The sequence below is a fragment of the Tenrec ecaudatus genome, chromosome 12 (genome assembly GCF_050624435.1).
Source record: "Tenrec ecaudatus isolate mTenEca1 chromosome 12, mTenEca1.hap1, whole genome shotgun sequence".
Classification (NCBI taxonomy): Eukaryota; Metazoa; Chordata; class Mammalia; order Afrosoricida; family Tenrecidae; genus Tenrec; species Tenrec ecaudatus.
Window position 1 is genome coordinate 138,321,649 of NC_134541.1, and position 16,572 is coordinate 138,338,220.

Here is a 16,572-nt window from a genome sequence, read left to right on the forward strand (position 1 = left end):
GAGGTTCTCATGGGCTCAGCCCACCTTGGCGTGGTTTTGCCAGCGATGAGAAAGTACGTCGGGAGCAGGGGTGTTCTGATTGTTGACTGCATGTTTGCCGCTGGATCCCAAATGAAGGCAAGCCAGGTAGAAAGGCCTGGCAATCTACCAAGCTCTGACCCACTCCAGCACCCAGGGAGCCTTGTGGAGGAAGCCCCTGCCCTCCAGCCCTTCTATCCCTTCCTGCGTCCTGTCCCTCTTCCCTGTCCCCTCCAGGCCTGTGACAGAACAGCATCTTCTCCCCTGCCATCAGCCACTCTCCTCTTCACAGGGGGCCATACTTGGTCCCCTGATCACGGCTGGGTCAGGTCGCCACACACATGTCACTTTTCCTAGGAGGCCTGGCCTGGAAGTCTTGTTCTCAACCTCCCCCATCGGGCCCGGTCCTTCTTTCCCCTGTAATCAATAACGAAGGACAGTGCTCTGCCCTCGCGTGGCCTCAGTCCTCCACTAGAACGGCTCTTGGCAGATATTGTCCCAGGAAGAATCGGGGATGGGAAGTCACGCCTGTCCACAAACACTGCCACTGGTCCTGTGTGGGGCGGAGGGCAGACGTGTGCTTGAGCCCTGACCGTCCTGAGAGGGTCTGAGGAGAACAGCTCTTAGAGTTTCCCCGGAGGTTGTTTTACCACGTGACATCTTGGTGGCACCGTGGGTAAAACGCTGGGCTGGTCGCTGAAAGGTGGACAGTTGGAACCCCCAGCTGCTCCGTGGAGACAGATGCAACCATCTGCTTTCGTGAAGACGGAAACTAACTCTCTCTCTCTCTCTCTCTCTCTCTCTCTCTCTCTCTCTCTCTCTCTCTCTCTCTCTCTCTCTCTCGTTAGCCATTGACTGCTTACTGCAAGACTAGATTCAAAACAAAACAAACAAGGAAGCAACTGCCAGCGAGCTGACTGGCTCTTAGCAGCCCCGCTCTGGTCTGTGGGTTTCCCAGGCGCTCTTCTCCCGAAGAGCGAGCGCTCCTTACAGTCTGGAAAACCCACGGGGCAGTTCGTTCCACCGGTGCGACAGGGCCGTGAATTTTGGGTTGTTTGTCGTAACTCTTTTCGGAAGCCAACAGCTTCATCTTTGTCCCACAGGGAAGTCGGTGAGTTTGAAGTGCGGACCTTTCAGTTAGCATGCTGCCTGCCACTTAGTCCCCCGCACCACCAGGCACCTCCAGAAAGAGCACTGCCCCTTGGGAGCCCCAGGGTATAGTCCTACTGTCCCATGGGGCCGCTGTGATCTGAACTGCCTGTGACAGTGGGTCTGGGGAAGAGCGTGTCCTTTTGGCCTTGCTGCACTTGGGTGTGTCCTCTATGACTAAAGTCCTAATCTGAGAGGAGGAGAGACCACTGAGAGACAGGGGTACAGGAAGGGTGCCCAGGAGCATCTGGGGTGCCCAGACACCAGCCTATCACATGACCCCTTCCTGGTGCCAAAGGCATGTCCTCCCGATGGGCCCCTGCCCTCTCTGGTGGACTCCCTGGCTGCCCTGGCCTGGGAAGCAGACAGAGCTCAGCCCTCCTGGCCTTGGATGTGGCTTCAAATCCCCTCACTGCTACCCCAGAGCCTCAGTTTCCCCATTGGAAGGTAGAGCCAGGGCCATGGCAGCTCTCCAGCCCATGTGGCCCGTGATGGCCCGTGTGGCCATCAGTGTCCTCGCTCAGCCGTCACCTCTGGGCTCAGGATAGCAGGAGGGCCCTTCCTTTGTCCCTGCTCTAGGGATTCCCTTAGAGTGGAGCTGCTCTAGGCTGAAGGGGTGGTCGCCTGGCCCATCCAGCAGGGGCATCCCAGCCATTTAGGTTTTCAGTTTATTGGAAAGGGTAACCCCAGGCGATGAGAGCTGCCTCTTGGGGAGCTAGCCACCCCAAAGCGTCCTGGGTCTTCAGTATCAGGAACCTCCAGTGGCCTGCAGCAGAGGGGAACCGGGACAGCAGGCAGGGCCACCTGGGCCCTTGTAGAGTCTGTACTTGCACATTTCTGTCAAGCAAGAGAAAGGTCTGGGGAAGAGAGCCTTGGCATTGTCTGTCCAGGGGAGCAGGGCAGAGCGGCGGTCATGGCAATGTAGGTGTTAGGGTCACAAACAGATCCAGTCAAGCACCAGGTTTATTACTTACCATGTCAGTTTGCCAGGACCAACCCCTTGTCCTCTCTGAGCCTCACTTTCTTGATCTGTACAATGGGTACCAGGAAGCAGACAGGAGGAATGGCTCAGGTTGAGGGTCCCCGCTCAGCCCAGCTGCTGGCCTGAGGAGGGACAGATTGGACCATAAGGAGCTGCTCCTAGAGGGTTTTCTTGGCCGTCATCTTTACAGAGTGGCCTCTTAGTGGCACAGTGGTTAAAACACTAGGCTCACGGTCAAATGTGTGCTCCAGTTATTCTTGTGGTGCCTTTGACAGGCGTCCTGGGGGCACAGTGGATATGCACACGGCCGCTGAGAGGTTGGCAGTTCAAACCCATCCGCCGCTCAGTGGGAAAAAGATGAGGTCATCTGCTTCCGGAAAGATCTATAGCCTTGGAAACACCTCGGAACAGTTCGACACTCTCCTAGAGGGTTGCCAGAATGGCATCGCCCGGTCAGCGGCAGGTCTGGTTGGGGTGCGTGGTCCTATGATGTTGTTCGGTGCTTTCAGATCGGCGCTCCCTCAAGTGACCCTCAAGTGACCCCATGCCCAATAGAAGTTACCAGGACCCGGTCTGCCCTGCGCCAGCATAATATTTGAACCCACTGTTTGAACCCATTGTTGGAGTCAAGCTATCTGTCCATCTCCTTGAGGGTCTGTCTTCCTCTTTGGGGCTGACTCTCCATTGACCAAGCAGGTAAAGTCCTTCCCTTCCCCAAGGACAGTGCCTCCAGATCACATGGCCAAAGCACCTGGGACCAAGTCTCGCCATCTTTGCTCCTCCGGGACAGACGTGTCTGTTCTTCTGGCAGTCCACAATGCTTTCAGTGTTCTTCGCCCGCCAGCGCCGTCATTCATGTACATCTGTCTGTTGGCTTGTCATGCTGTGAGGGCTTGCGTGTCGCTGTGCTGCTTGAAGCCATGCCACCAGCAGTTTAAATGCCAACAGATTCTCCCCTGCTGGAGATTCTAGACGAAGCAGAAGGAAACAACGAAAAAATCTCACTGCTGTCCAGTCAATTCCAAACAGGATCAGTTAAAACTCCAAACCAGACGCACAACCCCTCTCGAGGTGAGGCCGGCTGGTCAGGTCCCTATAGAACAGGTTAGACCTGCCCGTGGGTTTCTGAGGCTGAGACTCTGGACAGACGCAGACAGCCTCATCTCTCTCGGGAGGAATAGGTCCCACAGGTGTTGGCAAATAATTAATGTCACATGTCCATCGTTACTGTCACCGTACAGAATGGCTTCCCCGCCTGCAACAGATTCTAAACCTGCATTCTGAATTCCTGCTCTCCAATCTTCCCCCTGAGCCCCTGAACCAACTTTTTGGTTTAAACAGTCTTATTAGCACTTCATCCACATGTCATACAATTCGACAATTCAATCCTCTCAAGAAGAGTTGTACAATTATCAGCACATTCAATTCTAGAACATTTTATTCCCCCTTGGACTCATTGTTATTCATGTGATTTTTTTCGAACTGTGGCAAAAAATACATAACAAAACGCTCTCTGATTCCACATCTACACTTAGAATTCAGTGCCATTGATTATACTCTTTGTGTTGTACAACCATGATTGATAAACTTTTCCAAGTCATTCCACCACCATTAACATAGACTCAATGCCCCCTAAGCAACAATATGTTCTCCTTCACCCATGATAACCACTGGTCTTTTTCCTTCTCTTTTTCTTTTTAAGTAGTTTTCTTAATAGAGTATTTACATATCATACACTGGGGGTGGTCTCAACAAGGCGGTGATGATTATCCCTATCATCACACGTGGCCATCATTACACACACCAGGTCGATTCCTGCGCTCAACCCTATGGCATGGGAAGAGAACGAGGCTCAGTGGGTGGTGATGGTAGGAGACTTGCTTAGGGCTACCCTGAAGTCACACAGGGGTTCAGCCCGGTTCTTCCTGCCTCCAGAGGAAGGCAAGATCTCCCCACACGTTTTCATTGTTCCACTCAACTCGCTGTCATCGAGTCCATTCTGACTCATGGTGGACTACTAATCATAAGGCCACCAGTTCGAGACCACCAGGCAGTCCTCGGGGGAAAAATGAGACTTTGGGGTCTAGGAAAGCCACAGAGGCAGATCTACTATAGAGTTGCTCTGAGTTTTCATGAATAGCAAATGTTTAAACCAATTCACGGACCAGCAATTATGTGTTCAGCGCTTATTACATATCAGGGGATCCTGCACAGCATACATTTTTATGGTGGAGGGGGAGGCGGGCGCGGGAACCAAACCCAAACTCACTGCCATCCAGTTGATCCCGACTCAGAGCGACCCTATAGAACAGAGCAGAGCTAGCTGGGGTTTTGAGACTTTCCATCTTTGTAAGCGTTAGACAGCCCCATCGTTCTCCCTTGAGGCAGCGGGCGGATTCCAACCCCTGACTTTTATGTTTAGCAACTCGATAGGGCAAACGTCAAAAGGGCAGGTCAGCGGGATGGGAAACCATTCCGACGTGCGTACATGCAGGTGGGGAGGAGCTCTGCTGTGGTGGCACTTGGTCCAGGGCAGTGGCTTTGGAACAGATCACAGGAAAGCCCTGGGGCGGAGCCTGCAGAAGTCCTGGGCGGGGCCTGGGCCTGGGGGCGGGGCCTGGGCGGGCCGCTAGGCATTCCCAGTCTCCGCGAGGCCGAAGCCCCAGCCCCCCGCGTACGTCGCGGCGTCGCCAAAGCCTATCTGGCTAGCACGCTGGGAGCGCGCCGGAGGACTCCCGGAAGTGCGTGCAGGAAGGCGCCGGAAGTGACGGGGCCCCGCCCCCTCCTAGGGTCTCTGTGGAGCCAGGGACGCGCCGGCTTTGAGCATCCCTGGCCGGGCAGGCGGGTGGCCCCGGGGTTGCAGCTCTGGCGGCGGCTGCTCCGCCGGCCGGCGACATGGCCAGCTCCGCAGAGGTACAGTCCGCACCTCTGTGCACGCCCGGCCTTCCTGCGGCCCGGCCCCACTCAGCCCTTCACAGCCCGGCCCCGGCCTGCGCGTCCTTCCCACCCCTCCCTGTCCCCGCGCTGCCCCTCCCTCCCCGGCCCCGGCCCCCCCTCCCTCCCCGGCCCCGGCCCGCTGGGTCCTTTCCACCCTGAGCCCGGCGTCGGGCCAGATTCGGCCCCTGTCCCACCCACAGCGTCAGCCCTGACCCACCCCTTCCCCCCTGGCCTGGCCTCTGGCCTCATCTCATCGAGCCCCATCCGCCCTGCCCGCTTTCCGGACCCTTGGTTGCCTCTTCGGGCTTCTGCCCCTCTGCGGTCCCGCCGCCTCTGCAGGCCTCCCGCCCCTCGCCCAGGGTCCCGCAGCCTTAAGACTGACTTCATCCATCCGTCCCACCCACCACTCATCCCCGTGGTCAGCTCCGTCTCACCGCCCTCAGGAGCCTCCTTGCCGTCTGACCTGTGTGCATTTGTGTGGGGGTGGGGAGGGAGCGTTGACGGAGGAAAAGCCATTTCACGGATTCCTCCCCGGAATCTGCGAATCAGAAAGGCCGTGTGTCTCCGCCGACAGAGGAGAGACACGCTGGGCTCCGAGTGGTGACATTTCTTTCCATTGCCTTCTGCCTACCTATCCGCACACCTGTGTTTATCTCCCAGCCCTGCCGGGGCTCAGATGGTGCACAGAACACACCTCTTCAGTCTTTGGCATTTGTGAGCCAGTGTGAGAAGTTTACGTGTCTCCCAGAGTGGACAGAGCCTTACGGCCAGCTTCCTATTGTTTGGAGGAACTTTGGTTCAGAGTGGCCACTGTGCTCCTTGGTGGAGGGGGCGGGGAGGCTAACAGGCTGGTGGTAGGAGGAAACCGTAGCGCTCAGGTCCAGTTGTCAGTACCGAATGGGGTTAGTGGTATGTGCTTGCAAATGATGATGGTGCTGGTACTCTCATAGGGCCTGACTCTCTTTTCCTTGAAGTATACATGGGCAGTTGTGCAGTGGGTTAAGCATTTGGCTTTGAACTACAAGTGCCCCATAGGGTCCTTAGGAGTTGGAATGGATGACTTGGCTGTACCATAGAGGGATCTTGGGTGGTGCAGTGGTTATCTTCTCTTGGCCTTTGGCCAAGAGGTCGGCAGCTTAACCCCACCAGTGACTCCATGGGAAGGAGCCCCTGCTATAAAGAAAGGTCTCCAGCCTTAGAAACTCTATAGGGACAGTTCCACAAGGTTCTATAAGGTCTCCATGAGTCAGAATGGATGCACGGGCATCTGGTGACAACCGGCCCTTTAAACCACCACGCAGAACCATTTCAAAGTCTCATTGTCCAGTTCAAACCAGATCCTTTCTGAATGTGCCTTATGAGAATCACTTGGACCCGGGAACCAGTGGCCTCAGGTGACTCTGCCTCCACTCCCCTCCACCTGGGACTGGAATTTCAGGAGAGGCCAGACCTATCAGAAAACCCCCTGGAGCAGAGGGACAGTCGGCAAAGGCCTGCCTTCCTCACTGCTGACCCTCTGACGGTGGGCTAGTGGCCCACGTGTTGGCTTTCTTGAAGATGGTGGTAGGTTCTCCTGAGGGGGTGGGGTTGGAGGGAGGCATGCTTGGGTCACTTTTTAAAAAGGGAAGTCGAATTGACAGCATACAAGGAAGCATTTTTAAGCTTTGAGTGTGTTCACAGCGGGAGGCAAGTACCAACCTCACTGGTTCTGTCATCCCCCCCAAAAAAATACCCCCCAGGTGGCCCCTAAGCAGTTGAGCCTGTCCCTCTCCCACCCAGTGCCCAGCAGCCACTGTTTGCTCTCTGTCATAACAGACAGACAGTCCCGGTCTGTACTTCCAGGCTTGGGTGACCCTGTGTCTCCTATCTTAACCTCAGCATGGTTTGGATGTGCATCTGTCCCACCCTCCTGTCTGTCAGCGCTTCATTCCTTGTTTTGGCTCAGTCGTATCCCATTGTAATGAGCCAGAGCAGGAGCCCAGGTGGCACAGTGGCTAAGTACTGGGCTGGCTGCCAACTGCAAGGTCAGTGGTTTGAGCCCCCCGGGAGAAAGATGCGGCCGTCTGCTTCTGTAAAGATTGCAGCCTTGGAAACCCAATGGGGCAGTTGTACTCTCCTTGCAGGTCGCTGTGAGTCGGAACGGGCCGGACAGGAGTGGGTTTAGGTTCAGGCTGGTTTGGTATGGCTTGGGTCACATGTGTTTCTTCAGTTTTCTCTGCACTGGGGTGGGGGCGGGGGTGGGAGCACTGTAGCTGCCATGCAGGCTGAAGGAATAGGCTTCCAGTCATTCCGCATATTCACCTAGAATGGAATTGCTGGTCTTGCCCACGCTTTGGGAGTCTTGGTGGTGTTGTGGTTACATGTTGGGTTGCTAACTGCAAGGTCAGCTGTTTGAAACCACCAACTACCTGGCCATGGTGAGTGATAGAAACCCCCTGAAGGAGATCGCATAATGAAATGACAGCGCCCTGGAAATGCTGCAGTCCCATGGGATAAGGCACCGAGGGGGGTGCCAAGCGCGGGCGGAGGAGCTGTAGCTCGCCTCCGGGCTGCTCGATGGTTTTTTAAAATGGATTGTGTTGCTGCTGCTGGAGACATGCGCATCAGGATGCACACCCACCGAGTCAGCACTGCCTCCCAGCTCGGTCCCATGATGGGGATGATGGGCTTGAAGTCATGTAACTGTGCTCCCCGCTCTCTGAGTCACCCTCCTGCTGAACATAGCTCACTGTCTCTTCCCCCTGCCCCCCCCCCCCAGCCTTCTATCTAATCATCCCAGTCTCTGCTGTCACTCTGATCCCATATAGATAGTTCTCAAAAGAGCAGAACAGCGGCAGGCAGACATTCTTGATGAGTTAAGTCAGAACTGTTTGGTTCTGGTCTTAAGAAAGTCATCGTCAGGGGATATTTTTTGGGTTGAAGTTTTCAAAGATGATCGATCTCAGGGCAGCCATTTGAGGGCTTTTATCCACGCACCACCCCCCAGGCTCCAGGAAGTCTGAATTCCGTGGTGATTTGAAAGCCTCTCTCATCTTTCTCTCCTTTGGGTCAAGGTTCTTCTAGAGAATCTTTTCTCTCCCTGTCTTTTTAAAAAATCATTTTATTGGGGGCTCATACAATTATCACCATCCATCCATCCATTGTGTCGAGCACATTTGTACATTTGTTGCCCTCATCATTCTCAAACATTTGCTTTCTACTTGAGCCCTTGATATCAGCTCCTCATTTTCCTCCCTCCCTCCCTGCTGCCCCCTCCCTCCATGTGTGTTTTTTAATTCTGTTTTCGGAAGGAGCCCTGGTAACTGAGGTGGGGGGCAAGCACTTGGCAGGTTAACCCCTAAGCCACCATGTCTACTCTGTGTCTGAGTAGGAATCAACTCCTCAACAGTAGGTCTGTGTGCCTTCTTGGTGGTTTTAATTACAATTCCACACCAGTGGTGGTAGAACCATGGGAGTCCTGGTGGCATCGTGAGCTGTTGGCATAAAGATCAGTGGTTCGAACCCACCAGCTATTCCACAGGAAAAAGATGATCTATCTGTTCCCATAAAGGTTTAAACCCTCCAAAACTCGCGGGGGCAGTTCTGCTCTGTCCTGCAGGGTCAGGGTCCCTGTGAGTCCGAATTGACTTGGCGGCAGTGAGAGTTGAACTCAGGAACTTAACGTGGTGGGGCAGCCTTTGTTCTCCTCTGACCACGTGTGCCTGATGGCTTTCTGGCTCCAATCCTTCCACATTGGGGCTCAGGACAGGTGCTTCAGCTTGGGCTGCTTAGCAGGGTATGACCAAGCCCTGTGACCCCACAACCCTTTGTTCCTGCTTCACCCCAGGTCCTCTTGTGTGCCAGAGTCCCCATCTCCTGGGCCCATGAGGCTTACCCCAATCTCACATCTCCTTCTTGGAATGGTGTCCATGGGTTGTAGGTGGAATTGGAGCTGTTATCCAAGAGGTTGGTACATCAGAGGAAAGGCCTGGTGATCTGGGCCTGAAAGAACAGCCATAGAAAATGCGATGGGGAGATCATGAGCCAGAACCACTAAGCCAAACACAAAAACCCAACCCAGACTCAGTGACACCACAAGCAGGGTAGGGCTGGTGTCCGCCTATATTTCTGTGGGGGCTTCAGAAAGCCCACAAGGACATCCCATGAGTTCCTAGTTGGGCTCGCCACCCACGCTTGGCTGCCCTGTCGAGCTCTCGCTCGGCGGAGGCTTTTCTGGTTGCTAGTCTGGAGGATCCTGCAAGAGCGGAGGCCCTGACTACCCATAGCAGCCCTGTGTGTGTAGAGGGGGTGGGGGGGAAACCAACACATGCTGTTATCATTAGGAAGTTGCTACCCTTTTTCTTCCTCCTGTTCCCTTCCGCTACCTCCCGCCCTCCCTCTTCCCTTGTGATAAATGCGGATGTGCATCAGACTGTGCTTCTGTGTCTCCCAAGCCATAGACACTGCGTTCTGTACAAATCAGAGGTTCGAAGCCTGTTGCTGCCCTTTCCCCAGCGGCCTCTGCTCACTTCCTGGTTCCCTTGTGTTCTTTCCTAAACCATGCTATCTCACGCTCCACACCTACAGTCTCCGTCAGCGTCACGTCCCTGCTGGGAAACCCAAGCCACCACGCAGCTCTCCCCTGGCAAGATTTGCTCCCCTGCGGTGGGCTGGACCCGAGGTCGGCCTGGGTACCGAGTGCTCGTCATCAAGTGTTCCGTTCATTGATGTTCTGTGTTGTGCAGCCGTCAACACGGTGGCTCATCCCCAAACGCCTCCGTCCCTCAGAAGGACCGACTGCCCAACCCGATGCTGCACCTTGCAGTCGATCCCGACTCGAGTGCCCCAAGACGGTCAATCCCCGTGGGAACAGAGAGCCTCCTCTTTCTCCCTCAGCACGGAGGGTGGTTTAGAACTGCCGACCTTGCAGTTGGCAGCCCAACAAGTAACCCCTTGTGCCTGCTGGGGGTCTTAACAGAAAGCCAGAATCCTTTGGACCCTGCCTTCCCTGCGCCCCGCTCCCAGCGGAACTTGGAACAGCTGGTACGGTCTCCTGATCTGTTCTAGGTGGTTTGTTTCACTGGGTCCTATGCTATTAGTCCTGCCAGCACGTTTCCCGATGGAATTCTCCTACTCCAGTGGTTTGGCCTTTAGCTGGGGATAAACAGTCAAGCCAACCAGCCTGTGGCTGCGCTCCCTAGGTGTTCTCGATTGCGTCTTTATGGACGCAGAAGGCCAGCACTTTCTTGGAGGGCACTGTGGGTGGGTTTGAAGCACCCACCTGTCGGCATTGAGTGTAGACCCAGAGACTGGAGGAGTAGCTTGCACAGGAGATGCTGTGGAGCTTGGCCTGCATTAGTGTTGTTGCGTCCAGGACACCCAAACCAGAAGGCAGATGTTTATCAGGGACAACTTCTTTTAAACATGTGACAATCTTATCCCTCAATCTCTAGTCTTTGATGTGTGCTCCTGGCTCAGCTCCCAGCCAGGAGGGGCCTTTCCATGCAGAATTTGACAGGCTCTTTGCACTGAGGTCAGGACTTATCTCTTCCCATTGGCTTCCCTGGGGGCTTCTCTTGAGGACTCCCCTCCCTACCCCACCCTAGTGCTGAGAGCCACCCTCATGGCCCCTAGCAACCTGATGCCCCCTGATTTCCAGGATATGCCCAGTGAAGAGGACACGGGCACCTCGGTGGCGGCTGGCATCTACCTCCTGGACTTCTCCGATGAGATCCTGCTGCACATCCTGAGCCACGTGCCCAGCACTGACCTGGTGCTGAGCGTCCGGCACACCTGCCGCAAGCTGTCTACTCTCTGCCTGGACAAGAGCCTCATCCACACCGTGTTGCTGCAGAAGGACTACCAGGTGAGGCGGGGCAGGGGTGAGGGGGAGACGCAGGAGACTGGAAACATGCTAAATGGCAGCCTGGGGCCAGCACAGCTCCACAGCCAGGAGACAGGCTCCTGAGCAAGGTGATAGAGCAAGGGACAGCAGTGTGTGTAGTAGGTTCCTGGAGAGAGGGGCCAGACAGAGGTGGAGGCTATTCTGGGAGGGAGAGACTTCAGGCATGGGGACAGGAAGAAGCCTGACTTGCTAGTCAGTACCTAGGAGTGGAACAGCTGGGCCCTCTTGTGGGTGTTGGCGTTCTTAGGAAGTTAGACACACGGCTCTCAGAGAATCCAGTAGGAGCGTCCCCTCGCACAGGAGAGTTCCAGTTGCCCTACATCCCTGTCAACCCTTGGTGCTGTCAGTCTGCTGAATCTTAGCCGTTTCCCTAAACATCAAGTTGATTCTGACTCATAGTGACCCCACACGACAGAGAACTCTCAGTCACCTTTCTCCTGCAGAGTGACTGCTGGATTTGAACTGCCGGCCTTTTGGTTACAGCCTCTTGGTTAACACTGTGCTCCCAGGGCTCCTCTGAGTCTTCCCAGTGAGCGAGCGGGACATGGGGTTGCCTTGTGGTGAGAGCGAGCATGCATTTTCCTGACGAAGGGGCTGCTGCTCACCTTTCCACGGTGCCTGGGGCCCTTGACGGCCTTTCCTAGAGGAGCTCTTTGATGTCCAGTTGTCCTCTTCTGAGCGGGCAAAGCAGCAGTTCTTGAGCTGGTCTGGATACAAGTCCAGTCAATGTATTGTGAAGAGTTTTCTCCGGTCTTGCTGTTTCATTTGCTGAGAAGCTGTGTATTGAATTTTCCCTTGAGCATTCATACTTTGTGTCGAGTTTAAGAAAAAGGATGTGTCCAAACCAAGGTCTTCCCCCACCCCCAACCCAAGGTCTTGAATTTCCGTTACATTGTATTTCAGAAGTCTTACAAAGAGATCTCTTTTTTTTTTTTTTTTGAGATCTCTTTTTTTTAAGAGCTCTCTTAAGTTTAAGCCTGCTCCATGTTGTGTGTTCATTTCCCGCACGGTGTGAGGTAAGGATCAAGCTCCCCTGCTTTGCATGTGGCCATCTGGTTGATCTAGCACCACTCCCTCATTGAATTACCTTAGAACCATTAGCTGCCCCTCAGACAAGCCCCAACCCGTCTAGGCCCGATGGGCAAACAGGCTGCCCGGGCTTGCACCCATCCCATCCGTGATTGGTTGGGGATTGGGCTGTTGTGATCCGTGAGTTCCCATTGGCTGATTTTTGCAAGTAGATCTCCAGGCTTTCTCCCTGCCAGTCTGGGTCAGTCTGGCAGCTCCACTAAAACTTTGTCAGCGTCACAGCAGCACCACCCCCCCGCCCCCGCCCTCCACTGACAGACTGTCTGAGCCGTGTTGGGACCCTCAGAGCATGTGTGTGTGTCCGTCCCCGCTGTGGAGTGGCTCCTTCTGCTGGAGGCCGCTGTGCTTCGTGCCCCAGAGTAATGAGGGACCAGGCTTGCTGTCTGGGAAGCTCTTTCTCATATAGGAGGTTCTGCTGCTAGCACCAGCACCACCCGCCTCACCTGCATCTAGAGCAAGTAAGATGACGTGTCTTTGGTTAAGTAGCTGGCTGATAACCCAAACGTTGGTGGTTTGAGCCCATCACACTCCCTGGGAGAAAGAAGCGGATTCCGCAAAGATGTGCAGTCTTGGAAGCCCCAGGGGTCAGATTTGTCTCTAGGGGCCCCATGAGTCAGAATCAACTCAACAGCAGTGGGCTTGCCCTGTCTCTGGATGATGCAGGTTCAATCCCAGACACTTGGGTCAATTGTGAGCAGTGTCCCAGCTAAGGTTCCGGGCTTTGCAGCCCTGCTGGAACAAGGTGCGATAACCACCTGCCAGTCTGGCTGGTCCCAGTGTGGGCCTCTTCAATCCTCCCCTCAACCTGCTGGTTTTGTTTGAATGGACACATAGCTGCCTTGCTCCCTCTTCATGCCATCCCCTTCATCGCTGTAAGTGCCCTCCAGTGACTTCGAGTTGTGTGCGCCCACGTCATCCCGTTTCTGAGTTGCTCCTCCCCCTTCAGCTGCTCATTGCACCTTTTGAGTTGCCCTTGTCCAGTTGGCCCAACGCTAGCTGGTCTGGAAGGAGCTCAGAGCCCAGGCGGGTCTGTGTCAGGGGATCCCAGGGGGAGGAGCTTGGTTCCACCATGGGAAATGGTTGTGAAAGGGTGTGAAGGAAAGTAGGAGCCCCCGCCTCCATGCCTGGGCCTGGCTGGAGGGGTGCACAGGGCAGAGGATTGAGGAGTCTGGGACAGGAGGGCATGGTGGCCTACTGGCCGCCTCTGTGCTCTCTGGGCGGGGCTGGAGTTTGTAGCTGGGCACCCTGGGCTGGGCCCTCGTGACTCGGCTCAAGGCCCATAGGAGGGAAGGTACCTCGATGTCCTGGACTGTTGTAACAGGACACCTCCACCGGATGGCTCATCTGCACAGAGACCCATTGTCTCAGCCCCAGAGGCTGCAGTCAGAGGCCGGGGTGTCGGTGAGTCCAGTTCTCCTGAGGCTCAGAGGGTGAATAGGGTCCAGGTCCTGGAGGCCCCAGCATCCCTTGGCTTGTGGACACCTCTTGGCGTGGTCATCTCAGCATGTACCTTTTTTATACGGGCACCTCTCCGGCAGGACCTCAGGTGAACTGGTTACTTCTCTAATGACCATTTCTAAATGAGGTCGAGGTCTGTAAAAGCTACCAATAAGGGGAGGCCACCAGTCTTCCCACGTGGCCCAGTTAAAGCAGGGGGGTGCCTTCAGCCCTTTCCTTCCCTCCTCCCCTGCCCCTGCAGGCCAGCGAGGACAAGGTGAAGCAGCTGGTGAAGGTGATTGGCCGTGAGATCCAGCAGCTGAACATGGCTGGCTGCTACTGGCTGTCAGGCGCCACGGTGGAGCAGGTGGCCCGCTGCCGCAGCCTGGTGAAGGTGAACCTGTCGGGCTGCCACCTGACCTCGCTGCGCCTCTCCAAGGTGCTCTCAGCGCTGCAGCACCTGCGCTCACTGGCCATCGATGTGAGCCCGGGCTTCGATGCCACCCAGCTGAGCAGTGAGTGCAAGGCCACCCTGAGCCGTGTGCGCGAGCTACGGCAGACACTCTTCACGCCCTCGTACGGCGTGGTGCCCTGCTGCACCAGCCTGGAGAAGCTGCTGCTCTACTTTGAGATCCTGGACCGCACGCGCGAGGGCGCCATCCTCTCGGGCCAGCTGATGGTGGGACAGAGCAACGTGCCGCACTACCAGCACCTGCGCGTCTTCTACGCCCGCCTGGCGCCCGGCTACATCAACCAGGAGGTGGTGCGCCTCTACCTAGCCGTGCTCAGCGACCGCACGCCTGAGAACTTGCACGCCTTCCTCATCTCTGTGCCCGGCAGCTTTGCCGAGAGCGGGGCCACCAAGAACCTGCTGGACTCCATGGCCCGCAGTGCCTGCCTGGACGCACTGCAGCTGCCCAAGTCCTGGCTGAATGGCTCTGCGCTGCTGCAGCACCTGCGCTTCAGCAATCCGCTCTACTTCAGCTTCAGCCGCTGCGCCCTGTCCGGTAGCCACCTAGTCCAGCGGGTCATCAACGGTGGCCGGGACCTGCGCAGCCTGGCCAGCCTGAATCTCAGCGGCTGCGTCCACTGCCTCTCGCCCGACGCCCTCTTCCGCAAGGCCGAGGACGACATCGACAGCAGCATCTTGGAGACCCTGGTGGGCGCCTGCTGCAACCTGCGCCACCTGAACCTGTCGGCTGCGCACCACCACAGCGCCGAGGGCCTGGGCCGCCACCTCTGCCAGCTGCTGGCCCGCTTGCGCCACCTCCGCTCGCTGGCCCTGCCGGTCTGTGCTGTCGCTGACTCTGTGCCGCGGGCTGACCGTGCACCTGCGCCGCCCGCCATGCACGCCGTTCCTCGTGGCTTCGGCAAGAAGGTGCGCCTGGGTGTGTCCTCAGGCCCCTTCACGGGCCAGTTGGTGCCCCCACCCACCTCCGTCTTTTGGACGCTGCTGCGGAGTGTGCCCTTCCTGGAGCGCCTGGAGCTCATTGGCTCCAACTTCTCCTCTGCCATGCCTCGCAATGAGCCGGCCATCCGTAACTCCCTGCCCCCCTGCAGCCGCGCACAGAGTGTCGGGGATGCTGAGGTGGCCGCCATCGGCCAGCTGGCCTTCCTGCGGCACCTGACGTTGGCCCAGCTGCCCAGCATCCTGACGGGCTCCGGGCTGCTCACCATTGGCCTGCAGTGCCAGCAGCTGCAGTCGCTGTCGCTGGCCAACCTGGGCATGATGGGGAAGGTGGTGTACATGCCTGCGCTCTTGGACATGCTGCGGCACTGCAGGCAGCTCAGGGACCTCAGGTGAGGGGACGGCCAGACCGGGGACTGTCTCTCTCATTCTCTCTCTCTCTCTCTCTTACTCTTTCTTTCTCTCGGCTGCTCTCCCAGTGCTTTTGGCCTCATAGTCTTGGGTCAATAGGGGAGCCTGAGGAGGGCATGTATGGTCGACATACAAGGGAGTACCCCCAAAAATCCTGGAGTTGTGCTGGACGGAGCAGAGCTTTTGTCGTATGCATTTTTCCCACTAGGCAAGCATCCAGCAACTCATTCTGAGTCAGTGCACCCAGTGGCATCGCCTGGGAAGGTTCTCTCTGGTCACAGTGAATTTTTTTTTTAAAGCAGTTTTGCTCAAATCTTGCTTTTTGTGATGGCCGGTTTAAGAGAACCGTGTGCGGCTATGAAATTGGGTTTCCTGTTTGGGGAAGAACGCCGCAGAAACTGTTGGGATGTTGAACACATCTTACAGGGACAGCACGACGGGAAACACTCAAGTGTGCCGGTGTTTTTCTCATTTCCAAGAAGGTGAAATGTCGATTGATGACAAACCTTGTTCTGGATGCCCATCAGCTTCCGAAAGGGGTAAAATGTTGACTCGTGGTGTGTTTGGAGTTATTCCACCAGGTCCGACTGTTAATCATGCTTTCTGTGTAGAGGTCTGAGTAGAAGCCTGATTCATAGCCGACGGGGCACTGGTTTTTCCCCACAACAGCACTCGCTCACGCAGCCACCTCAGTGCGCCACTCTGACAAAAACGGCACGCCTCTCTCGCCCCACGTACCCTACTCACCTGATCTCTCTTGGTGTGACTTCTTTTTGTTTCCACACATCAAGAGGGACATGAAAGGGCAATTATTTGACAGCTTAAAAGAGGTGGCCAAAAAAATAACCCAAACAAGGGAGATGCTGTCAGTCATCCAAACAGATGAGTTTGCAAAATGTTTATAAGAATGGAGTCTCAGATTTGCAAATATATTAAATGCAATGGAGAGTACTTTAAGGTGCTACCATTGTTCTGTAAAAAAAATTAAATCTATAGCTTTGGGCGGGGAATCCCAGGGTTTTTTTGGGTACCCCTTTGTATGAACCAGGGGTGGGGCAGGGAGAGTGGCATTGGGGTCTGGGGGCCTTGACACATTGTGGTCACATTGTCGTCTTTGTTAACACTGCTGAAGTCAGCTAGGGGCTTCAGTTTGCCCCGTTAGTCTGGGCTGCGCTGGGCCACTGCGGTCCACAGTGTTCTGACAGGCTGCCCTTGAGAAGCAGGTCGCCAGCCCTTTCTTCCCAGCCCTTGGTCTGG

General features: G+C 55.8%; 1 protein-coding gene across 1 annotated transcript in view; it reads left to right on the plus strand.

The window, feature by feature from the left end:
* Positions 1 to 4,918: 4,918 nt before the first annotated feature.
* Positions 4,919 to 16,572, plus strand: part of FBXL18 (F-box and leucine rich repeat protein 18) — a 29,377-nt gene continuing 17,723 nt past the window's right edge. Inside the window, exons 1-3 of the mRNA XM_075527563.1 lie at positions 4,919 to 5,062; positions 10,725 to 10,931; positions 13,759 to 15,296. Of these exons, the coding sequence (XP_075383678.1) occupies positions 5,045 to 5,062; positions 10,725 to 10,931; positions 13,759 to 15,296 (1,763 nt within the window). The 5' untranslated portion in view covers positions 4,919 to 5,044. The remainder of the gene's footprint in view (positions 5,063 to 10,724; positions 10,932 to 13,758; positions 15,297 to 16,572) is intronic.